The sequence below is a fragment of the Ambystoma mexicanum genome, chromosome 2p (assembly GCF_040938575.1).
Source record: "Ambystoma mexicanum isolate Mex_15411 chromosome 2p, UKY_AmexF1_1, whole genome shotgun sequence".
Taxonomy (NCBI): domain Eukaryota; kingdom Metazoa; phylum Chordata; class Amphibia; order Caudata; family Ambystomatidae; genus Ambystoma; species Ambystoma mexicanum.
Window position 1 is genome coordinate 9,738,384 of NC_090923.1, and position 26,412 is coordinate 9,764,795.

General features: G+C 47.2%; 1 protein-coding gene across 1 annotated transcript in view; it reads left to right on the forward strand.

Annotated features, from left to right (window-relative positions):
- LOC138567659 (zinc finger protein 585A-like) overlaps positions 1-26,412 on the forward strand; it is a 219,772-nt gene that overhangs the window by 17,399 nt on the left and 175,961 nt on the right. Inside the window, exon 3 of the mRNA XM_069646132.1 lies at positions 19,289-21,290. Coding sequence (XP_069502233.1) covers positions 19,990-21,290 — 1,301 coding nt within the window. The 5' untranslated portion in view covers positions 19,289-19,989. The remainder of the gene's footprint in view (positions 1-19,288; positions 21,291-26,412) is intronic.

The following is a 26,412-nucleotide window of genomic DNA, read 5'->3' on the forward strand; positions in this document are numbered from 1 at the left end:
TTTCCGAGTGCGTCGAGCGGGATTAGGGAAAAAGTATAATGAATAGAAAGTCTTAGCTTTAAAATGAAAGTTACATTTCGCTTCTAGCACAAACGGTTCAAGAGATACAGACGATTCCGTGAAGGTAGATTTTCAGAAATGAAATAAGGATTCAAAATGGCAAAATGACACTTTTACAGGTTGAAAATCTGAGAAGGGACACACGATTCCTATGATGCAGTTCTGGACAGGTTCAAATGTTTTACATCAGATTATTTTAAGCTAAGAGATGGGTTCTGCACAGTTCTAGCTGGGTATTCACACTATGAATTTGAAATAGGCCGTCAGGGTCTGGTCAGGTTGGGACTGGACTCCAGGTGGTTGGTTCTGAAGTCACAGCTATCTGGGTCAGCTCTGCTCTGCTGGTCTGGTCTGGATCTCTGGTTCTGGTCTCTCTGGTTCTGATCTGGTCTGTGGTTCTGCTGTCGGCACTTCTTTCTGGGTCTGCTACCGGTTGTGGCAAAAGATCTTGGCAAAGAATTCAACAGCTCGCCCGGCTGTAGAATAGTTTGGTTGGATTGCTGGATTCTGAAGGCCTGCTGAAAAGGGATTTAGCTGGTGGTCCAGGCCTCACTGCTTTAAGTTCTGGAGTGAAGTTCTGGAGTTCTCCGTCAGCGTGCTGTGCAGGAATTCAGTTGAAGGTTGGAAAATGAATGTCCCTGTCTGGCTTCCAGTGGCTCTTTTTATGTCTTTTGAAAATGGGTGTGGATGCTAACTTTCTTTGCCCACCCCACTCATGATTTGATAGGTCAAGGATTTCTCTTTGACCCATTTTGAGAAGGGAGCAGTGAGTCATCAAATGTCATCTTTATGGCATACAGAAAGAACACTCCCCTTTGCTTTTACCTTAGAAAATCATTTTCATAACTAAACACATTTCCCAGATACATAGGTGGTTGACTTACATATACACATCCTATATCACATAAGGTAGTTTCTGTTCCAACTCTGATGTTTCTAAGAGCTTGGATTAAGAAATGACAACATTTTGCGCTTTTTGGTTGGTTTACCAATATTGGATTTTTACCAAAAATGACACAGATGTACCCCGCCTTTCTACACATATTGCAGTAAATTTTCATTTTTCTAGCGTGAACCCAGTGTCTGCAATCTCCATAATACATGGGGTTTTGCCTCAGAACATGGTACAGAGTTCTAACACCTCTTAAAATGTGCACAGAGAAATCACAAGAATAATGATGTTAATTAAATAATTTTGACAAGTCCGTACTATGAATTATCCATCTTTTTAAAATTATGCTCTGGCCCAGAGGGGTGTGGTTTCCCAAAGCACATGGTGGAATTTCTGGTTTGTCCACTTCCTCCAACTCAAGTTGCTCACAGAGGCACTGCCCCTCCCCGTTTCGCTCAAGAGGAAGCCATTTACGACCCCCCCTAATTTAACATTTGCCTGAGCCAAGGAAGGCTCATTGTTCAGTTTCCTGCATTGCCCAGCTGCTCCTCCCCTAATCCAATCAGAGAGGTGTCATCTCCTTTTGGTGGGGGCAGCAGAATGCAGCCACGCCTGGGAAGAGTAGCCAAGCAAGTTTCAACTCCTGTCGGGGGTAGTTGCCAGGCAGAATTCAATCTCTTTAAGCCAGGCTTCATCTAAATGTCACTTTTGTTCCCAGTTTTTCTTCATCCAAATCAAACTTACAATTGTTACACATGTAGCTAGAACGCTGATTCTAAGTTCAAAACTATGACGTTTAACAGTTGCAAACTATGTGACACTCAACAGTAGGTCACTCATTTATTTTAAACATTTCGATTTTAGTGTCTTTAGTCCAATTTCACTTCAGCTGCTGACATCCACGGCTCAGCCAGTTTCATTATGAACATTATTTTGGGTTCTTTCTCTTTCCAGATTTTGTATGCACACAAGAATACATTCTGCCAAATGTCTACTGGTGTTCAGTGAGATTTTTGAATATCTTGCAATGTTTAAAATAGGCATTTTTAGCTTGCATTTCAGAGAAACAAAGGTGATTTCAAAGCGCTTTTTTGAGCCAACTGGCACTGCTGTTTTTCCTTTGGCACACATTTCACCCAAGGCACTCCTGGCCCATCACGCTCACACTGGTGGGTGGTAGGTCAGGCGACCATTTTGGTGTGCGCAAAAACTGCGCGGTTTTCCTGGATCCTGGCGCAAATGTGGGTTTTTCCGCCATCTTGGATTTCCTAAGCCCACAGCACCAAATGTTGCAGCATAATAACTCGAACATGGGTCAAAACCCCTGACACAGGGGACCCATTCTAATAACAGCGGCTATGTGGAAGGAGTATGGGCAGTAGTATAGATGGAGGAAGCAGAGCAGGTACATCTACCCCAGCATAGGCACAGGACCCATTCTAATAACATCAGCTATGTGGAAGGAGTATGGGCAGGAGTATAGATGGAGGAAGCAGAGCAGGTACATCTACCCCAGCATAGGCACAGGACCCATTCTAATAACATCAGCTATGTGGAAGGAGTATGGGCAGGAGTATAGATGGAGGAAGCAGAGCATGGTACATCTACCCCAGCATAGGCACAGGACCCATTCTAATAACAGCGGCTATGTGGAAGGAGTATGGGCAGTAGTATAGATGGAGGAAGCAGAGCAGGTACATCAACCCCAGCACAGGCACAGGACCCATTCTAATAACAGCGGCTACGTGGAAGGAGTACGGGCAGTAGTATAGATGGAGGAAGCAGAGCAGGTACATCTACCCCAGCATAGGCACAGGACCCATTCTAATAACAGCGGCTATGTGGAAGGAGTACGGGCAGTAGTATAGATGGAGGAAGCAGAGCAGGTACATCTACCCTAGCATTGGCAGGGGACCCATTCTAATTACAGCGGCTATGTGGAAGGAGTATGGGCAGCAGTATAGATGGAAGAAGCAGAGCTGGTACATCTACCCCAGCATAGGCACAGGACCCATTCTAATAACAGCGGCAATGTGGAAGGAGTATGGGCAGTAGTATAGATGGAAGAAGCAGAGCAGGTACATCTACCCCAGCATTGGCAGGGAACCCATTCTAATAACAGCGGCTATGTGGAAGGAGTATGGGCAGTAGTATAGATGGATGAAGCAGAGCAGGTACATATACCCCAGCATAGGCACAGGACCCATTCTAATAACAGCGGCTATGTGGAAGAAGTATGGGCAGTAGTATAGATGGAGTAAGCAGAGCAGGTACATCTACCCCAGCATAGGCACAGGACCCATTCTAATAACAGCGGCTATGTGGAAGGAGTACGGGCAGTAGTATAGATGGAGGAAGCAAAGCAGGTGCATCTACCCCAGCATAGGCAGGGGACCCATTCTAATAACAGCGGCTATGTGGAAGTAGTACGGGCAGTAGTATAGATGGAGGAAGCAGAGCAGGTGCATCTACCCCAGCATAGGCACAGGACCCATTCTAATATCAGCAGCTATGTGGAAGGAGTATGGGCAGTAGTATAGATGGAGGAAGCAGAACAGGTGCATCTACCCCAGCATAGGCAGGGGACCCATTCTAATGACAGCGGCTATGTGGAAGGAGTACAGGCAGTAGTGTAGATGGAGGAAGCAGAGCAGGTACATCTACCCCGGCATTTGTAGGGGACCCATTCTAATAACAGCGGCTATGTGGAAGGAGAATGAGCAGTAGCATAGATGGAGGAAGCAGAACAGGTATATCTACCCCAGCCTAGGCACAGGAACGATTCTAATAACATCGGCTATGTGAAAGGAGTATGGGCAGTAGTATAGATGGAGGAAGCAGAGCAGGTACATCTACCCCAGCATAGGCAGGGGACCCTTTCTAATAACAGCGGCTACGTGGCAGGAGTACGGGCAGTAGTATAGTTGGAGGAAGCAGAGCAGGTACATCTACCCCAGCATTGGCAGGGGACCCATTCTAATAACAGCGGCTATGTGGAAGGAGTATGGGCAGGAGTATAGATGGAGGAAGCAGAGCAGGTACATCTACCCCAGCATAGGCACAGGACCCATTCTAATAACAGCGGCTATGTGGAAGAAGTATGGGCAGTAGTATAGATGGAAGAAGCAGAGCAGGTACATCTACCCCAGCATAGGCACAGGACCCATTCTAATAACAGCGGCTATGTGGAAGGAGTACGGGCAGTAGTATAGATGGAGGAAGCAGAACAGGTGCATCTGCCCCAGCATAGGCACAGGACCCATTCTAATAACAGCGGCTATCTGGAAGGAGTACGGGCAGTAGTATAGATGGAGGAAGCAGAGTAGGACATCTACCCCGGCATTGGTAGGGGACCCATTCTAATAACAGCGGCTATGTGGAAGGAGAATGAGCAGTAGTATAGATGGAGGAAGCAGAGCAGGACATCTACCCCAGCAGAGGCACAGGACCCATTCTAATAACAGCGACTACGTCGAAGGAGTACGGGCAGTAGTATAGATGGAGGAAGCAGAGCAGGTACATCTACCCCAGCACAGGCACAGGAACCATTCTAATAACAGCGACTACGTGGAAGGAGTACGGGCAGTAGTATAGATGGAGGAAGCAGAGCAGGACATCTACCCCAGCAGAGGCACAGGACCCATTCTAGTAACAGCGACTACGTGGAAGGAGTACGGGCAGTAGTATAGATGGAGGAAGCAGAGCAGGACATCTACCCCATCAGATGCACAGGACCCATTCTAATAACAGCGACTACGTGGAAGGAGTACGGGCAGTAGTATAGATGGAGGAAGCAGAGCAGGTACATTTACCCCAGCACAGGCACAGGACCCATTCTAATAACATCGGCTATGTGGAAGGAGTATGGGCAGTAGTATAGATGGAGGAAGCAGAGCAGGGACATCTACCCCAGCATAGGCACAGGACACATTCTAATAACAGCGGCTACATTGAAGGAGTATGGGCAGTAGTATAGATGGAGGAAGCAGAGCAGGTTCATCTACCCCAGCATAGGCAGAGGACCCATTCTAATAACAGCGGCTATGAGGAAGGAGTATGGGCAGTAGTGTAGATGGAAGAAGCAGAGCAGGTACATCTACCCCAGCATTGGCAGGGGACCCATTCTAATAACAGCGGCTATGTGGAAGGAGTATGGGCAGTAGTATAGATGGAAGAAGCGGAGCAGGTACATCTACCCCAGCATATCGAAAGGACCCATTCTAATAACAGCGGCTATGTGGAAAGAGTATGGGCAGTAGTATAGATGGAAGAAGCAGAGCAGGTACATCTACCCCAGCATAGGCACAGGACCCATTCTAATAACAGCGCCTATGTGGAAGAAGTACGGGCAGTAGTATAGATGGAAGAAGCAGAGCAGGTACATCTACCCCAGCATATGCAGGGGACCCATTCTAATAACAGCGGCTATGTGGAAGGAGTACGGGCAGTAGTATAGATTGAGGAAGCAGAGCAGGTACATCTACCCCAGCATAGGCACAGGACCCATTCTAATAACATCGGCTATGTGGAAGGAGTATGGGCAGGATTATAGATGGAAGAAGCAGAGCAGGTACATCTACCCCAGCAAGGCACAGGACCCATTCTAATAACAGCGGCTATGTGGAAGGAGTACGGGCATTAATATAGATGGAGGAAGCAGAGCAGGTACATCTACCCCAGCATAGGCACAGGACCCATTCTAATAACAGCGGCTATGTGGAAGGAGTACGGGCAGTAGTATAGATAGAGGAAGCAGAGCAGGACATCTACCCCAGCAGAGGCACAGGACCCATTCTAATAACAGCGACTACGTGGAAGGAGTACGGGCAGTAGTATAGATGGAGGAAGCAGAGCAGGACATCTACCCCAGCAGAGGCACAGGACCCATTCTAATAACAGCGACTACGTCGAAAGAGTACGGGCAGTAGTATAGATGGAGGAAGCAGAGCAGGTACATCTACCCCAGCACAGGCACAGGACCCATTCTAATAACAGCGACTACGTGGAAGGAGTACGGGCAGTAGTATAGATGGAGGAAGCAGAGCAGGTACATCTACCCCAGCATAGGCAGGTGACCCATTCTAATGACAGCGGCTACGTGGAAGGAGTGCGGGCAGTAGTATAGATGGAGGAAGCAGAGCAGGTACATCTACCCCAGCACAGGCACAGGACCCATTCTAATAACAGCGGCTATGTGGAAGGAGTATGGGCAGCAGTATAGATGGAGGAAGCAGAGCAGGTGCATCTACCCCAGCATTGGCAGGGGACCCATTCTAATAACAGTGGCTATGTGGAAGGAGTATGGGCAGTAGCATAGATGGAAGAAGCAGAGCAGGTGCATCTACCCCAGCATAGGCACGGGACCCATTCGAATAACAGCGGCCATGTGGAAGGAGTATGGGCAGTAGTATAGATGGAGGAAGCAGAGCAGGTACATCTACCCCAGCATAGGCACAGGACATATTCTAATAACAGCGGCTTTGTGGAAGGAGTACGGGCAGTAGTATAGATATAGGAAGGAGATCAGGTACATCTACCCCAGCACAGGCACAGGACCCATTCTAATAACAGCGGCTACGTGGAAGGAGTACGGGCAGTAGTATAGATGGACGAAGCAGAGTAGGTACATCTACCCCAGCACAGGCACAGGACCCATTCTAATAACAGCGGCTACGTGGAAGGAGTACGGGCAGTAGTATAGATGCAAGAAGCAGAGCAGGTGCATCTACCCCAGCATAGGCACAGGACCCATTTTAATATCAGCGGCTATGTGGAAGGAGTTTGGGCAGTAGTATAGATGGAGGAAGCAGAGCAGGTACATCTACCCCAGCATATGCAGGGGACCCATTCTAATGACAGCGGCTACGTGGAAGGAGTACGGGCAGTAGTATAGATGGAGGAAGCAGAGCAGGTACATCTACCCCAGCATAGGCAGGGGACCCATTCTAATAACAGTGGCTACGTGGAAGGAGTACGGGCAGTAGTATAGATGGAGGAAGCAGAGCAGGTACATCTACCCCAGCATAGGTAGAGAACCCATTCTAATAACAGCGGCTTTGTGGAAGGAGTATGGGTAGTACTATAGATGGCGGAAGCAGAGCAGGTATATCTACCCCAGCATAGGCACAGGACCCATTCTAATAACAGCGGCTTTGTGGAAGGAGTATGGGCAGTAGTATAGACGGAGGAAGCAGAGCAGGTACATCTACCCCAGCACAGGCACTGGACCCAGTCCAATAACAGCGGCTGTGTGGAAGGAGTACGGTAAGTAGTATAGATGGAGGAAGCAGAGCCGGTACATCTACCCCAGCACAGGCACAGGACCCATTCTAATAACTGCGGCTATGTGGAAGGAGTATGGGCAGTACTATAGATGGAGGAAGCAGAGCAGGTGCATCTACCCCAGCATTGGCAGAGGACCCATTCTAATAACAGCGGCTATGTGAAAGGAATATGGGCAGTAGTATAGATGGAAGAAGCAGAGCAGGTTCATCTACCCCAGCAAAGGCAGAGGACACATTCTAATAACAGCGGCTATGAGGAAGGAGTATGGGCAGAGGTATAGATGGAAGAAGCAGAGCAGGTACATCTACCCCAACATTCGCAGGGGACCCATTCTAATAACAGCGGCTACGTGGAAGGAGTATGGGCAGTAGTATAAATGGAAGAAGCACAGCAGGTACATCTACCCCAGCATAGGCACAGGACCCATTCTAATAACAGCGGCTATGTGGAGTACGGGCAGTAGTATAGATGGAGGAATCAGAGCAGGTACCTCTACCCCAGCATAGGCACAGGACCCATTCTAATAACAGCGGCTATGTGGAAGGAGAATGGGCAGTAGTATAGATGGAGGAAGCAGAACAGGTACATCTACCCAAGCATAGGCACAGGACCCATTCTAATAACAGCGGCTATGTGGAAGGAGTACTGGCAGTAGTATAGATGGAAGAAGCAGAGCAGGTACATCTACCCCAGCACAGGGACAGGACCCATTCTAATAACAGCGGCTATGTGGAAGGAGTACGGGCAGTAGTATAGATGGAGGAAGCAGAGCAGGTACATCTACCCCAGCACAGGCACAGGACCCATTCTAATAACAGCGGCTACGTGGAAGGAGTACGGGCAGTAGTATAGATGGAGAAAGCAGAGCAGGTACATCTACCCCAGCACAGGCACAGGACCCATTCCAATAACAGCGGCTATGTGGAAGGAGTACGGGCAGTAGTATAGATGGAGGAAGCAGAGCAGCTACATCTACCCCAGCATAGGTAGAGGACCCATTCTTATAACAGCGGCTTTGTGGAAGGAGTATTGGCAGTACTATAGATGGAGGAAGCAGAGCAGGTATATCTACCCCAGCACAGGCACTGGACCCAGTCCAATAACAGCGGCTACGTGGAAGGAGTACGGGCAGTAGTATAGATGGAAGAAGCAGAGCAGGTACATCTACCCCAGCATTGGTAGGGGACCCATTCTAATAACAGCGGCTATGTGGAAGGAGTATGGGCTGTAGTATAGATTGAGGAAGCAGAGCAGGTACATCTACCCCAGCAGAGGCACAGGACACATTCTAATAAAAGCGGGTTTGTGGAAGGAGTATGGGCAGTAGTATAGATGGATGAAGCAGAGAAGGTACATTACCCCAGCATAGGCACAGGACCCATTCTAATAACAGCGGCTATGTGGAAGGAGTACGGGCAGTAGTATAGATATAGCAAGCAGAGCACGTACATCTACCCCAGCACAGGCACAGGACCCATTCTAATAACAGCGGCTACGTGGAAGGAGTACGGGCAGTAGTATAGATGGAGGAAGCAGAGTAGGTACATCTACCCCAGCACAGGCACAGGACCCATTCTAATAACTGCGGCTATGTGGAAGGAGTATGGGCAGTAGTATAGATGGAGGAAGCAGAGCAGGTGCATCTACCCCAGCATTGGCAGGGGACCCATTCTAATAACAGCAGCTATGTGGAAGGAGTATGGGCAGTAGTAGAGATGGAGGAAGCAGAGCAGATTCAACTACCCCAGCATAGGCAGAGGACCCATTCTAATATCAGCGGCTATGTGGAAGGAGTATGGGCAGTAGTATAGATGGAGGAAGCAGAGCAGGTGCATCTACCCCAGCATAGGCACAGGACCCATTCTAATAACAGCGGCTATGTGGAAGGAGTATGGGCAGTAGTATAGATGGAGGAAGCAGAGCAGGTACATCTACCCCAGCATAGGCAGGTGACCCATTCTAATGACAGCGGCTACGTGGAAGGAGTACGGGCAGTAGTATAGATGGAAGAAGCAGAGCAGGTACATCTACCCCAGCATTGGTAGGGGACCCATTCTAATAACAGCGGCTATGTGGAAGGAGTATGGGCAGTAGTAGAGATGGAGGAAGCAGAGCAGGTTCAACTACCCCAGCATAGGCAGAGGACCCATTCTAATAACAGCGACTATGAGGAAGGAGTATGGGCAATAGTATAGATGGAAGAAGCAGAGCAGGTACATCTACCCCAGCATAGGCACAGGACCCATTCTAATAACAGCGGTTAAGTGGAAGGAGTATGGGCAGTAGTATAAATGGAAGAAGCAAAGCAGGTACATCTACCCCAGCATAGGCACAGGCCCCATTCTAATAACAGCGGCTATGTGGAGTACGGGCAGTAGTATAGATGGAGGAAGCAGAGCAGGTACATCTACCACAGCACAGTCACAGGACCCATTCTAATAACAGCGGCTATGTGGAAGGATTACGGGCAGTAATATAGATTTTAGGAAGCAGAGTAGGTACATCTACCCAAGCATAGGCACAGGACCCATTCTAATAACAGCGGCTATGTGGAAGGAGTACCGGCAGTAGTATAGATGGAAGAAGCAGAGCAGGTACATCTACCCCAGCACAGGCACAGGACCCATTCTAATAACAGCGGCTATGTGGAAGGAGTACGGGCAGTAGTATAGATGGAGGAAGCAGAGTAGGTACATCTAGCCCAGCACAGGGACAGGACCCATTCTAATAACAGCGGCTATGTGGAAGGAGTACGGGCAGTAGTATAGATGGAGGAAGCAGAGTAGGTACATCTACCCCAGCACAGGCACAGGACCCATTCTAATAACAGCGGCTATGTGGAAGGAGTACGGGCAGTAGTATAGATGGAGGAAGCAGAGCAGCTACATCTACCCCAGCATAGGTAGAGGACCCATTCTAATAACAGCGGCTTTGTGGAAGGAGTGTGGGCAGTACTATAGATGGAGGAAGCAGAGCAGGTATATCTACCCCAGCACAGGCACTGGACCCAGTCCAATAACAGCGACTATGTGGAAGGAGTACGGGCAGTAGTATAGATGGAGGAAGCAGAGCAGGTACATCTACCCCAGCATTGGCAGGGGACCCATTCTAATAACAGCGGCTATGTGGAAGGAGTATGGGCTGTAGTATAGATTGAGGAAGCAGAGCAGGTACATCTACCCCAGCATAGGCACAGGACGCATTCTAATAACAGCGGCTTTGTGGAAGGGGTATGGGCTGTAGTATAGATGGATGAAGCAGAGCGGGTACATTACCCCAGCATAGGCACAGGACCCATTCTAATAACAGCGGCTATGTGGAAGGAGTACGGGCAGTAGTATAGATATAGGAAGCAGAGCAGGTACATCTACCTCAGCACAGGCACAGGACCCATTCTAATAACAGTGGCTACGTGGAAGGAGTACGGGCAGTAGTATAGATGGAGGAAGCAGAGTAGGTACATCCACCCCAGCACAGGCACAGGACCCATTCTAATAACTGCGACTATGTGGAAGGAGTATGGGCAGTAGTATAGTTGGAGGAAGCAGAGCAGGTGCATCTACCCCAGCACAGGCACGGGACCCATTCTAATAACAGCGGCTATGTGGAAGGAGTACGGGCAGTAGTATAGATGGAGGAAGCAGAGCAGCTACATCTACCCCAGCATAGGTAGAGGACTCATTCTAATAACAGCGGCTTTGTGGAAGGAGTATGGGCAGTACTATAGATGGATGAAGCAGAGAAGGTATATCTACCCCAGCACAGGCACTGGACCCAGTCCAATAACAGCGACTATGTGGAAGGAGTACGGGCAGTAGTATAGATGGAGGAAGCAGAGCAGGTACATCTACCCCAGCATTGGCAGGGGACCCATTCTAATAACAGCGGCTATGTGGAAGGAGTATGGGCTGTAGTATAGATTGAGGAAGCAGAGCAGGTACATCTACCCCAGCATAGGCACAGGACACATTCTAATAACAGCGACTTTGTGGAAGGAGTATGGGCAGTAGTATAGATGGATGAAGCAGAGCAGGTACGTTACCCCAGCATTGGCAGGGGACCCATTCTAATAACAGCGGCTATGTGGAAGGAGTATGGGCAGTAGTATAGATGGAAGAAGCAGAGCAGGTACATCTACCCCAGCATTGGTAGGGGACCCATTCTAATAACAGCGGCTATGTGGAAGGAGTATGGGCAGTAGTATAGAGGAAGAAGCAGAGCAGGTGCATCTACCCCAACATTCGCAGGGGACCCATTCTAATAACAGCGGCTACGTGGAAGGAGTACGGGCAGTAGTATAGGTGGAGGAAGCAGAGCAGTTACATCTACCCCAGCACAGGCACAGGACCCATTCTAATAACTGCGGCTATGTGGAAGGAGTATGGGCAGTAGTATAGATGGAAGAAGCAGAGCAGGTACATCTACCCCAGCATAGGCAGAGGACACATTCTAATAACAGCGGCTATGAGGAAGGAGTATGGGCAGTAGTATAGATGGAAGAAGCAGAGCAGGTACATCTACCCCAACATTCGCAGGGGACCCATTCTAATAACAGCGGCTACGTGGAAGGAGTATGGGCAGTAGTATAAATGGAAGAAGCACAGCAGGTACATCTACCCCAGCATAGGCACAGGACCCATTCTAATAACAGTGGCTATGTGGAGTACGGGCAGTAGTATAGATGGAGGAAGCAGAGCAGGTACATCTACCCCAGCATAGGCACAGGACCCATTCTAATAACAGCGGCTATGTGGAAGGAGAATGGGCAGTAGTATAGATGGAAGAAGCAGAGCAGGTACATCTACCCAAGCATAGGCACGGGACCCATTCTAATAACAGCGGCTATGTGGATGGAGTACGGGCAGTAGTATAGATGGAAGAAGCAGAGCAGGTACATCTACCCCAGCACAGGGACAGGACCCATTCTAATAACAGCGGCTATGTGGAAGGAGTACGGGCAGTAGTATAGATGGAGGAAGCAGAGCAGGTACATCTACCCCAGCACAGGCACAGGACTCATTCTAATAACAGCGGCTACGTGGAAGGAGTACGGGCAGTAGTATAGATGGAGGAAGCAGAGCAGGTATATCTACCCCAGCACAGGCACTGGACCCAGTCCAATAACAGCGGCTATGTGGAAGGAGTACGGGCAGTAGTATAGATGGAGGAAGCAGAGCAGGTACATCTACCCCAGCATTGACAGGGGACCCATTCTAATAACAGCGGCTATGTGGAAGGAGTATGGGCTGTAGTATAGATTGAGGAAGCAGAGCAGGTACATCTACCCCAGCATAGGCACAGGACACATTCTAATAACAGCGGCTTTGTGGAAGGAGTATGGGCAGTAGTATAGATGGATGAAGCAGAGCAGGTACATTACCCCAGCATAGGCACAGGACCCATTCTAATAACAGCGGGTATGTGGAAGGAGTATGGGCAGTAGTATAGATATAGGAAGCAGAGCAGGTACATCTACCCCAGCACAGGCACAGGACCCATTCTAATAACAGCGGCTACGAGGAAGGATTACGGGCAGTAATATAGATGGAGGAAGCAGAGTAGGTACATCTACCCCAGCACAGGCACAGGACTCATTCTAATAACTGCGTCTATGTGGAAGGAGTATGGGCAGTAGTATAGATGGAGGAAGCAGAGCAGGTGCATCTACCCCAGCATTGGCAGGGGACCCATTCTAATAACAGCGGCTACGTGGAAGGAGTATGGGCAGTAGTATAGATGGAAGAAGCAGAGCAGGTACATCTACCCCAGCATTGGTAGGGGACCCATTCTAATAACAGCGGCTATGTGGAAGGAGTATGGGCAGTAGTATAGATGGGGGAAGCAGAGCAGGTTCATCTACCCCAGCATAGGCAGAGGACCCATTCTAATAACAGCGGCTATGAGGAATGAATATGGGCAGTAGTATAGATGGAAGAAGCAGAGCAGGTACATCTACCCCAACATTCGCAGGGGACCCATTCTAATAACAGCGGCTACGTGGAAGGAGTATGGGCAGTAGTATAAATGGAAGAAGCACAGCAGGTACATCTACCCCAGCATAGGCACAGGACCCATTCTAATAACTGCGGCTATGTGGACGGAGTATGGGCAGTAGTATAGATGGAAGAAGCAGATCAGGTGCATCTACCCCAGCATAGGCACAGGAACCCTTCTAATAACAGCGGATATGTGGAAGGAGTACGGGCAGTAGTATAGATGGAGGAAGCAGAGCGGTTATATCAACCCTAGCATAGGCACAGGACCCATTCTAATAACAGCAGCTACGTGGAAGGAGTATGGGCAGTAGTATAGATGGAGGAAGCAGAACAGCTACATCTACCCCAGCCTATGCACAAGCCCCATTCTAATAACAGCGGCCATGTGGAAGGAGTATGGGCAGTAGTATAGATGGAGGAAGCCGAGCAGGTACATCTACCCCAGCCTAGGCACAGGACCCATTCTAATAACAGCGGCTATGTGGAAGGAGTATGGGCAGTAGCATAGATGGAAGAAGCAGAGCAGGTGCATCTACCCCAGCATAGGCACGGGACCCATTCAAATAACAGCGGCCATGTGGAAGGAGTATGGGCAGTAGTATAGATGGAGGAAGCAGAGCAGGTATATCTACCCCAGCAGAGGCTCTGGACCCAGTCCAATAACAGCAGCTATGTGGAAGGAGTACGGGCAGTAGTATAGATGGAGGAAGCAGAGCAGGTACATCTACCCCAGCATTGGCAGGGGACCCATTCTAATAACAGCGGCTATGTGGAAGGAGTATGGGCAGTAGCATAGATGGAAGAAGCAGAGCAGGTGCATCTACCCCAGCATAGGCACGGGACCCATTCAAATAACAGCGGCCATGTGGAAGGAGTATGGGCAGTAGTATAGATGGATGAAGCAGAGCAGGTACATTACCCCAGCATAGGCACAGGACCCATTCTAATAACAGCGGCTATGTGGAAGGAGTACGGGCAGTAGTATAGATATAGGAAGCAGAGCAGGTACATCTACCCAAGCACAGGCACAGGACCCATTCTAATAACAGCGGCTACGTGGAAGGAGTACGGGCAGTAGTATAGATGGAAGAAGCAGAGCAGGTACATCTACCCCAGCATAGGCAGAGGACCCATTCTAATAACAGCGGCTATGAGGAAGGAATATGGGCAGTAGTATAGATGAAAGAAGCAGAGCAGGTACATCTACCCCAACATTCGCAGGGGACCCATTCTAATAACAGCGGCTACGTGGAAGGAGTATGGGCAGTAGTATAAATGGAAGAAGCACAGCAGGTACATCTACCCCAGCATAGGCACAGGACCCATTCTAATAACTGCGGCTATGTGGACGGAGTATGGGCAGTAGTATAGATGGAAGAAGCAGAGCAGGTGTATCTACCCCAGCATATGCACAGGAACCCTTCTAATAACAGCGGCTACGTGGAAGGAGTACGGGCAGTAGTATAGATGGAGGAAGCAGAGCGGTTACATCTACCCCAGCATAGGCACAGGACCCATTCTAATAACAGCGGCCAAGTGGAAGGAGTATGGGCAGTAGTATAGATGGAGGAAGCAGAGCAGGTGCATCTACCCCAGCATAGGCACAGGACCCATTCTAATAACAGGGGCTATGTGGAAGGAGTATGGGCAGTAGTATAGATGGAGGAAGCAGAGCAGGTATATCTACCCCAGCCTATGCACAGGACCCATTCTAATAACAGCGGCTATGTGGAAGGAGTATGGGCAGGAGTATAGATGGAGGAAGCAGAGCAGGTGCATCTACCCCAGCATAGGCACAGGACCCATTCTAATATCAGCGGCTATGTGGAAGGAGTATGGGCAGTAGTATAGATGGAGGAAGCAGAGCAGGTGCATCTACCCCAGCATAGGCACAGGACCCATTCTAATAACAGCGGCTATGTGGAAGGAGTATGGGCAGTAGTATAGATGGAGGAAGCAGAGCAGGTACATCTACCCCAGCATAGGCAGGGGACCCATTCTAATGACAGCGGCTATGTGGAAGGAGTACGGGCAGTAGTATAGATGGAGGAAGCAGAGCAGGTACATCTACCCCAGCATAGGCACAGGACCCATTCTAATAACTGCGGCTATGTGGAAGGAGTATGGGCAGTAATATAGATTGAGGAAGCAGAGCAGGTGCATCTACCCCAGCATAGGCAGGGGACGCATTCTAATAACAGCGGCTATGAGGAAGGAGTATGAGCAGAGGTATAGATGGAGGAAGCAGAGCAGCTACATCTACCCCAGCATAGGTAGAGGACCCATTCTAATAACAGCGGCTTTGTGGAAGGGGTATGGGCAGTACTATAGATGGAGGAAGCAGAGCAGGTATATCTACCCCAGCACAGGCACTGGACCCAGTCCAATAACAGCAGCTACGTGGAAGGAGTACGGGCAGTAGTATAGATGGAGGAAGCAGAGCAGGTACATCTACCCCAGCATTGGCAGGGGACCCATTCTAATAACAGCGGCTATGTGGAAGGACTATGGGCTGTAGTATAGATTGAGGAAGCAGAGCAGGTACCCCAGCATAGGCACAGGACCCATTCTAATATCAGCGGCTTTGTGGAAGGAGTATGGGCAGTAGTATTAATGGATGAAGCAGAGCAGGTACATTACCCCAGCATAGGCACAGGACCCATTCTAATAACAGCGGGTATGTGGAAGGAGTAGGACAGTAGTATAGATATAGGAAGCAGAGCAGGTACATCTACCCCAGCACAGGCACAGGACCAATTCTAATAACAGCGGCTACGTGGAAGGAGTACGGGCAGTAGTATAGATGGAGGAAGCAGAGTATGTACATCTACCCCAGCACAGGCACAGGACCCATTCTAATAACAGCGGCTATGTGGAAGGAGTATGGGCAGTAGTATAGATGGAAGAAGCAGAGCAGGTACATCTACCTCAGCATTGGTAGGGGACCCATTCTAATAACAGCGGCTATGTGGAAGGAGTATGGGCAGTAGTATAGATGGAGGAAGCAGAGCAGGTTCATCTACCCCAGCATAGGCAGAGGACCCATTCTAATAACAGCGCTATGAGGAAGGAATATGGGCAGTAGTATAGATGGAAGAAGCAGAGCAGGTACATCTACCCCAACATTCGCAGGGGACCCATTCTAATAACAGCGGCTACGTTGAAGGAGTATGGGCAGTAGTATAAATGGAAGAAGCACAGCAGGTACATCTACCCCAGCATATGCACAGGACCCATTCTAATAACTGCGGCTATGTGGACGGAGTATGGGCAGTAGTATAGATGGAAGAAGCAGAGCAGGTGCATCTACCCCAGCATAGGCACAGGAACCTTTCTAATAACAGCGGCTACGTGGAAGGAGTATGGGCAGTAGTATAGATGGAGGAAGCAGAACAGCTACATCTACCCCAGCCTATGCACAGGACACATTCGAATAACAACGGCCATGTGGAAGGAGTATGGGCAGTAGTATAGATGGAGGAAGCAGAGCAGGTATATCTACCCCAGCACAGACACTGGACCCAGTCCAATAACAGCGGCTATGTGGAAGGAGTACGGGCAGTAGTATAGATGGAGGAAGCAGAGCAGGTACATCTACCCCAGCATTGGCAGGGGACCCATTCTAATAACAGCGGCTATGTGGAAGGAGTATGGGCAGTAGTATAGATGGATGAAGCAGAGCAGGTACATTACCCCAGCATAGGCACAGGACCCATTCTAATAACAGCGGCTACGTGGAAGGAGTACGGGCAGTAGTATAGATGGAGGAAGCAGAGCAGGTATATCTACCCCAGCACAGACACTGGACCCAGTCCAATAACAGCGGCTATGTGGAAGGAGTACGGGCAGTAGTATAGATGGAAGAAGCAGAGCAGGTACATCTACCCCAACATTCGCAGGGGACCCATTCTAATAACAGCGGCTACGTTGAAGGAGTATGGGCAGTAGTATAAATGGAAGAAGCACAGCAGGTACATCTACCCCAGCATAGGCACAGGACCCATTCTAATAACTGCGGCTATGTGGATAGAGTATGGGCAGTAGTATAGATGGAAGAAGCAGAGCAGGTGCATCTACCCCAGCCTAGGCACAGGACCCATTCTAATAACAGCGGCTATGTGGAAGGAGTATGGGCAGGAGTATAGATGGAGGAAGCAGAGCAGGTACATTTACCCCAGCAGAATAGGCACAGGACCCATTCTAATAACAGCGGCTACGTGGAAGGAGTACGGGCAGTAGTATAGATGCAAGAAGCAGAGCAGGTGCATCTACCCCAGCATAGGCACAGGACCCATTCTAATATCAGCAGCCAAGTGGGAGGAGTATGGGCAGTAGTATAGATGGAGGAAATGGAGCAGGTGCATCTACCCCAGCATAGGCACAGGACCCATTCTAATAACAGCGGCTATGTGGAAGGAGTATGGGCAGTAGTATAGATGGAGGAAGCAGAGCAGGTATATCTACCCCAGCCTAGGCACAGGACCCATTCTAATAACAGCGGCTATGTGGAAGGAGTATGGGCAGTAGTATAGATGGAGGAAGCAGAGCAGGTGCATCTACCCCAGCATAGGCAGGGGACCCATTCTAATAACAGCGGCTACGTGGAAGGAGTACAGGCAGTAGTATAGATGGAGGAAGCAGAGCAGGTACATCTACCCCAGCATAGGTAGAGAACACATTCTAATAACAGCGGCTATGTGGAAGGAGTATGGGCAGTAGTATAGATGGAGTAAGCAGAATAGGTACATCTACCCCAGCATAGGCAGGGGACCCATTCTAATAACAGCGGCTATGTGGAAGGAGTACGGGCAGTAGTATAGATGGAGGAAGCAGAGCAGGTGCATCTACCCCAGCTACCTTCAATGTACTGTTCCTCTTTCACCGAGGAACTGTCCAAACGGCACATTTTCTCGTGTATGACTGAGATGGAAACTGTTGAAACTCAGTTATATTCTTTTGCACAATAAATAGCCTAGCACTGACTATCTGACAGACAGACGGGGGCCCGCGTTTACTGCTGTTTGTTTTGTTTGTTGTATTCACCAAACCCAAAGGTAACTGGGTGCAACAGTACAGAATATGCAAAGCTTTAAGTTACAATGTTACAGATTACACAGCGGATATAGACATATGTACAGGGCAATAATAAATCACATAGATACATACAAATGGGAAAATATACATAAAGGGCAACTGGCTGGGGATTATGTACAAACAAGATGGGATCTGGAATCATGTATCAACTAATATGACACTAGATGTCCGAAGAATTAAACAGATTGATGTAGCTAGATTTGAATTTGGGATACGGCTGCTCCTCTCGTAGAAGATGTGGCAGGGAGTTCCGTAGTTGTCCCGCTCGGACAAAAAGCAGACGTTAAAACACCAACCCGCTAAGGGACCTCGTAGTAAGGCGGTAATGGTTAACGGCCACCCTTACCATTAACGGTGGCTGTTAACCATTACCGCCTTCCGTGTAATGAGGCCCTATATCTTGATGTATTTACAAAGTAATATGTATAGAAAATTAGGAAGGAAGTCATCAGTGATTACAAAATAGAGTGGTCAAACATGTGTCCAATTTGTGGCAAACTGCTGAACTAGTGTCAAACACCTGCCTTTATCATTTGTGTATGGAAATGTGGCGCTTTCACGCGAGTTTAGTCATTTCTAAAGAAATAAAATGGTAGAATGTATATGTACGGCCCTGATGATTAAAGTATCCACCTAAATTGTGTTTTCACCCAGCCTGTGTTTCATTCTCCTAAACTTAGATACTAAAATGGTCTTAGTAAAACTGAATCCCACTATTGCTGCTGCATATGGCCTCTATCACATTATATGTTTTTATCAGAGAGCCACTACTTTGCCACCTAGAGTGCGTGTCCCCAATAGATGGCACCCTAGTATTCAACATCTTATGAGCTACTACGTGAGTAATTAACTAGTGCACATCACTACTACTGAGAACCAGTCTGCCTGTTACATGTGATGCCTGTGATTGAGAATGTGTTGAAACTAATAACGTGCATCTCCTTTTATTTTATTTTAACAGGTGATTGATGCCCCAGAAATGCAACAACAGTGATTGGTAGATCCTCTGGACTAATGCCGTGAAAAGCGTCATTATTAGAATATGCAATTTCCAAGCACCTGAGAAGTGTGCAAGTTTGGGGTCTAGTTTTCTGTTCAGAGTATTCATGAACTGAGATTGAGAAGCCCATTGGCTACCAGATGGCTTCTGGCCATGTAACCCCCTCGCGGTAACATCCAGTACCAAGCTTGTTCTTTCTGTCAATCGTGGGGGAGAGGGATATCTGGCAAGAAAATGACAATGTTTGATGTGCAGTAGGGAAAGTGTTTTTATTGTCACTATTATTCCTGATAGAACACGTGAATGATATTTTATATGCATTCTGAACTTGTAAATGTGAATGGACAAAAGGTATTCTTGGGCTGAATATTCTAAAGCTTCAATCAGGGGCAAAATCGTGTTTGTCACCAGAAATGATCTTCATAAGAGAAAGTTAATTTGTGCTCTGTATTTGGGAGAAGATTCAGTGCAAAGTGTCCTCTTATTTAGCACCTGACACAATAGACTGATGAGAAACCTTACACATTGAAAGAAATTTAGAAAAGTTGGCATCTAAAGAACATACTTATTGCCCACGTGAGAACATGGGTAAAAAACCTCATTAGTTCACCGAATGTGAGAATAGTGTCCATTTACATGATACACTTGTCTGCCGCCCAAAAATGCATACATTTGAGAAACGTCATGTGTGCATTGTATGTGGGAAAGGGTTTGCTCAGAAGGGACATCTTATTAGCCACCAGAGAACACATACAGGTGAGAAACCTCATGAGTGTAATAAATGTGGGAGAGGGTTTGCTCAGAAAGGACATCTTGTTAGCCACCAGAGAACACATACAGGTGATAAACATCATGTGTGCACTGAATGTGGGAAAGGGTTTGCTTGGAAGGGAAATCTTATTCACCACCAGAGAATACATACAGGTGAGAAACCTTATGTGTGTATTGAATGTGGGAAAGGGTTTGCTGAGAAAGGAAAGCTTAATTGCCACCAGAGAACCCACACAGGTGAGAAACCTCATATGTGCACTAAATGTGGGAAAGGCTTTTCTCATATAGGAGCCCTTACTATTCACCAGAGAAAACACACAGGTGATAAACCTTATGTGTGCACTGAATGTGGGAAAGGGTTTGCTCATATGGGAGCGCTCACTATCCACCAGAGAAAACATACAGGTGTGAAACCTCATGTGTGCCCTGAATGTGGGAATGGGTTTTCTCAGAAGGTACATCTTACTCGCCACCAGAGAATACATACAGGTGAAAAATCTCATGAGTGCACTGAATGTGGTAAACTGTTTGCTCAGAAGGGATATCTTATTAGTCACCAGAGAACACATACAGGTGTGAAACCTCATGTGTGCCCTGAATGTGGGAAAGGCTTTGCTTGGAAGGGTAGTCTTACTATCCACCAGAGGACACATACAGATGAGAAACCCCATGTGTGCACTGAATGTGGGAAAGGCTTTCCTTGGAAGAGAAATCTTACTATCCACCAGAGAACACATACAGGCGAGAAACCTCATGAGTGCACTGAATGTGGGAAAGGGTTTGCTCAGAAGGGATATCTTATTAGTCACCAGCTAACACATACAGGTGAGAAACCTCATGTGTGCACTGAATGTGGGAAAGGGTTTTCTCAGAAGGAACATCTTACAAGCCACCAGAGAACACATACAGGGGAGAAACCTCATGTGTGCAATGAATGTGGGAAAGGGTTTGCTCAGAAGGGAACTCTTACTATCCACCAGAGAACACATACAGGTGAGAAGTCACATGTGTGCACTGAATGTGGGAAATTGTTTGCTCATAAGGGATATCTTATTAGTCACCAGAGAACACATACTGGTGAGAAACGTCATGTGTGCACTGAATGTGGGAAAGGCTTTGCTTGGAAGGGAAATCTTACTATCCACCAGAGAGCACATACAGGTGAGAAACCTCATGTGTACACTGAAATTCGGTGAGGGTTTGCTCAGAACAGAGAACTTAATAGCCACCAGAGAGCACATAAAGGTGCGAAGCATCATGTGGGCGCAGAATATGGAAAGAGCTTAATTGTGAACATTAACCTTATCAGGCACCAGATAAAACATGAGTGAGGAAACATTGCAGTGCGGTGAACGTGGAGAATACTCCAGTATTCTCATCTGCCCTATGAGAGGACATGTATGTGGTGAAGTCCCCTCTGCAATTGAAGCTTCAGAGAGGAAGTGCTGCTTCTTCAATGGGTATGAGTTTGGCATGGCTATTTACTAACACTGTGATGGGTTTATCGCCACAGCTGTTCCCAGTTTCCTTTGGCACACAAATAGTGGCTGATTATGATTGGATGAATCACTGCTGTTTCAAATGCAACCCTTCTGGAATATTCAAAAAGGAGACTACCTTCTGTACTAAGGTACCCATCCTATACAACACTTTGCCCAAGGACCTCATGAAAATTAACGGGCACCAACATTTTGAAAAGGTTTAAAGTTTAGTGGCTGAATAAATTACTACATACACTCTTGGGATATATGAGGAAAAGTATCCTATGAATCATTTTCCAAGTCGCTGCCTCCCAATCAATGAGTACTATACAGGGTCAGAAATGAGAGCCGGACACCAAGTTGTACTGTTTTCAACATAAGACATTTTATTAATATAAAGACTTTGGATGAAGGCCGTTCTATCCCTATCCTAAAGAGTTTCCCTACCTATGAAATCAAACAAACTGTCTTTGTGTCCAAAAAGTATCTCACCCTCACACTAAAAATTAGCAACAAAAGGTGTAAGGTAAAGGTCTCTGTTATAAATTCAGCAAACGTGTGCAAAAACAATGTGTGTAACTCCAACAAAACAATCCTTGTATCCAGGGGTTAATTCCCTTCCCCTGAACTGTTTCCGGTAGAATATAGAAATTTCTTTTCCACATAACACTTTCGTAAGGATGAAGAAAAACAATTGTGTAATGCAAATACAGTAACTTCAAAATTGAGAGCTCTGTAATTTCAGTCTCTTCTGTGGTAAAAACTCTGGGAGTCTACCTAGATTCAACCTTGTCCATGGATAGACATGTTAGCTATATCTCCTCTTCAGCAGTACTCACAACCAAAATAATCAATGCGGTAAAACCTCACCTTTCCACTGAAAACTGCCTCAACATCGCTAGGGCCACCATAGGTGCTAAAATGGATTATTGTAACGTCCTCCTACTAGGCACCTCCACCAAAAACATTAACAGACTTCAAATTACACAGAACAACGCACTGAGAGCAGCCCTCCGTATTCCTAGGAGGGAGCACATCTCCGTAGCAAGACAAAATGCCCACTGGCTCTCAGTCAAAGAGTGCATCCAGTTCAAGACCCTCACTATTACCAATAGATGCATATCCCAATCTGCCCCCAGCTTCCTAACTGAACAAATACAACAAGTGCAGACACTCAGACCCAAAAGGGATCTGTACACAAACCAACTCTCAGTCCACAACTTCAACAGAGCTAAAGCACGCGGCTCAAGTTTTGAAGTTCTAGCACCAAAATCCTGGAACTCACTACCACCTAAACTAGGAGCTGAAGCCTCCCTCATGGCCTTCAGAAAGGCACTGAAAACCCTCTTATTCAAGTAAATCTGTACCTAAAATGCTACTGCAAACGTGAATAATGGCTGTAACCAACAATTGTACCTATGCTCACTGTTCTCATGTAACCTTGGAACATTAGCAATGTCTGTAACCAAGCTCCCACTGTTTTCATGATATTACACCTATGCCAAGTTTTCTTTTAACAGCGCCACAATGCCCGAGGGCAGATGAGCGCTTTAAAAATGCAAATAAATAAATACATGAATAAGGATGGCAAAAGTATCTCTTGCCAATTTAAGTAATGTTGTTTTAATACTTTCTTAATGATGATAACAATTTCTTTTCCAAACAGTGGTTCCTCAAGAGTAGTAGGAATGACTCTTTGACAACACTTTCTTAAGAATGATCAAAAAAGTGTCTTTTCCATGTAATGGTATTTTAAGGATGGTAAGGATAGCAACCACGTCTCTTCTACACAGCAACTTATAAAAGATAGTCTCCTGGTATACTCTCCTGCCAGGAACCTTTTCACAATTGCATTTCCTTTTGCACATCCTGAATGGATATCTTCTGGGCTTGGCAGATCCCCTGGTATACTCTCTTGCCAGGTATCTTTCCCCCAAAGGACTGATGCACTTCTTTCACTGGATCTTCGTACACGTTGTGCTCCTTCTTTCAGTTCTCTTTCTCTTTAAGTATAACACAGTTATACTCCATCACCGTGTATATGCTTTATTGGCTCCAAGTATTACCTGTTCTAATCTTCCCCATATTGACATCTCATATATGAAGATTTGTACAGATCTTGCCTTTCAATTGTTCATTAAAGTTGATTTGCTTATGATAACATTTTCTGCAGCTTTCCCCATATCGACATCTCATATATGCAGACTTCCGTAAATTCAGTTTTTCTATATCATTTGGAAGGTATTCAAAATAAGTTCCCAATTGTTTGTATGCCTGTCGGTATGTCCTGGTGCTCCCAGCTGTTCAGGGCAGTCTCACCAGTGTTTGCTGGCGTTTTCTGACCCGTGACATATGGCTGCCGCAAAGTGTGTGCTTTGGGGAAGCATTACCCACTCTGCAGACCCTTCTGCTGTTCTCCCTCTGGCTTCTCCTTCACTCGCTGATGGACGTTCTGCTCTTCCATGCAAACGCTTCATAGACAGCCTCACCACTGCTGCTGGTTCCTCAGTGGTTCACCTGTGGCACTGGCTGTGCTTCTCTTGGTCTCTCTACTTTCCGGTAGGAACCGTCTGCCTCCTGCCACGCAGTCCATGCTCGTGTGTCTGCCTCCGGTTCTGCTTCGCGCTTTGCCTGCTCTGCATCTCGCTCCTTCTCCTTCACTACTACTTTTTCAAAAGGCACAGCATTTTGCAATGTCCCGCACAGCTAACTGTCATTACAGCAACTATTCCGCACATTTAGCTTGATGTTTCTTCTGCTACATGAACGCCTTTCTCCTTTTCCTTGTCCCAATATTAAAGGTCTTATGGGAGTTGGAGTCGGTAGGAGTTTTAAACTTTCCAAAGCTATATTGCTTTGGATCTTTGTTTACAGCAAATCCATCAGAAACAGGTGTTGTCCAGTGAGCAGTATATGCATATGAAGTGTGAATGGTGTCCTGCCAGGGGTGTCTGGCAAGAAGGGGTTTTGGGGTTTTACCACTGGAAGGATTGGTATACTGATAACATGCCATCAGGAACTATAGTGTCTTCTTCACATGGAATGGAAGAATACTGTGTCTCTCCTGGTGGGGTCACCACATCTCCCCGTCATTCATCTACTCCCATGTGATCCTCACTCATAATACCACCCTCAGGATCGGGTAGCGGCTCCCGTCCCTTGGCCACGTGGGAGGAGATCCTTGGCTGGGGATCAGGGATAACTCCACAGGATTCATCATATTGATCATTTGTGTAGCTGGTGCCAGAGAACACATGCAGATGAGAACCTGCTTTGGTTGAGTGATAGTGGGAGACGTTTAGTATTCTCTGGAATCTCTCTGTTGTCTTTGATGCCATGGACCATTAATCCTACTTAGTGTAAGAGATGCCCGCCTCAGGGACTTGGCCTTCTCCTTTTTACAATCCTTCCAGGATAATAGAACATTAGCAGTTACGATGCTTCATTTGATATCAGAGTCCCTTATTAACAGGATGATCCTCCTATGCTTATTTGGGAGCTCAGCAAAGGTATCACTTTACTTTTACAGCTGTCTGTGAATGAGTGAATGGTTTCTCAATGACTGACACGTCTATATTGGTTATTGGGGTTGCACCAGGCACTTGGCATGCTTCCCTGGCCTTCCTCTGAGCTTGGTGCTCACACCATCTACCTGGGTGTCACAATTTACTCTGGGCTCTCACTTGTCTCTTAGATGCTGTGGCTGGCAGCAGTTTATTCCCACATTAAGTTGCTGCACAATATCCTCCCATTTCTTAGCCCTCATACCCACTTGCTATAACCCTAATTATTTCCAGACTTGCCAATGGCGATGCCATCTTTCTGGGCTCCCTGGCATGTGACTAACTTCAGGTGGCACAGAAAGGGCCAACCTGCTTCTTTCAGGCGTTCAGAAATGTGCCCTTATCACTCTGGTCTGTTTCAACCTGCACTGGCCAATCTGAGAGGTCATGTGACCTATGTGACCTCTCAGATTGGGTTTAAGGCGCTGTGTGTAACCCATTGTGCCCTTTATGGCACACATCCCCTCTTTTCTGCAGTCCATACTTCCACCCTTGTCCTGCCTGTACATATAGTTCTATCCCTCTAGACGAGGATTTCCGGTTTCAGAAGGTAGCCATGTTGTGTAGCCTCTTTGGGTTTTGGCTCCCCATATCTTGAAAGCCCTCTGTCTAAGAATGCACGCCACCACAGACCATGTGACCTGTGGATGAACACGTACCATAGAGAATGCATTGTTGTATCCCATCCCTACAGCTAAGCAGTGTATTGATCAAATGTACTCCCCAAGACTTGTCAAACACTCCCATTGTAAAAGTAGTAATGCTCCCAGCTATAACATCGTAATCAGTGGACACATAGCTGCAGGCTTTCCTGCTCTCACCCCTCAGCTCCGTGGATACATTCAGGACAGTGATACCAACCACGCTTCACCACTGGGAGGTGTTCTACAGGTGTTACTGACTGATCTGTAGAGAAACTGTAAAGGAAAAATTCATATTTTCTTTTACAATATTTGCTAGATACAAAGATGCGAGAAAAACAGAGTTACATGTTTTATGTTCAAGTAAAAAATGCCCCTACTAGGAATGAGAATCATACTTTTACACCCCCATGAAGTAATATTACTTTCAACGTAAAAACAACAGGATTAAAACATTCCACATTGGAGCCCCCTTAATACACTGGGAGAATGTTGCATTCTCACAGGGCTAATTAGACTAAGCAGGCAAAACAGATGTGAAAAGGCAATGCTCATCGAGGGGAAAACATGGAGAATGGAATCCATGAACTGGAATCTCCAATATTACTCCAGAAGTCAGTTTCCAGGAA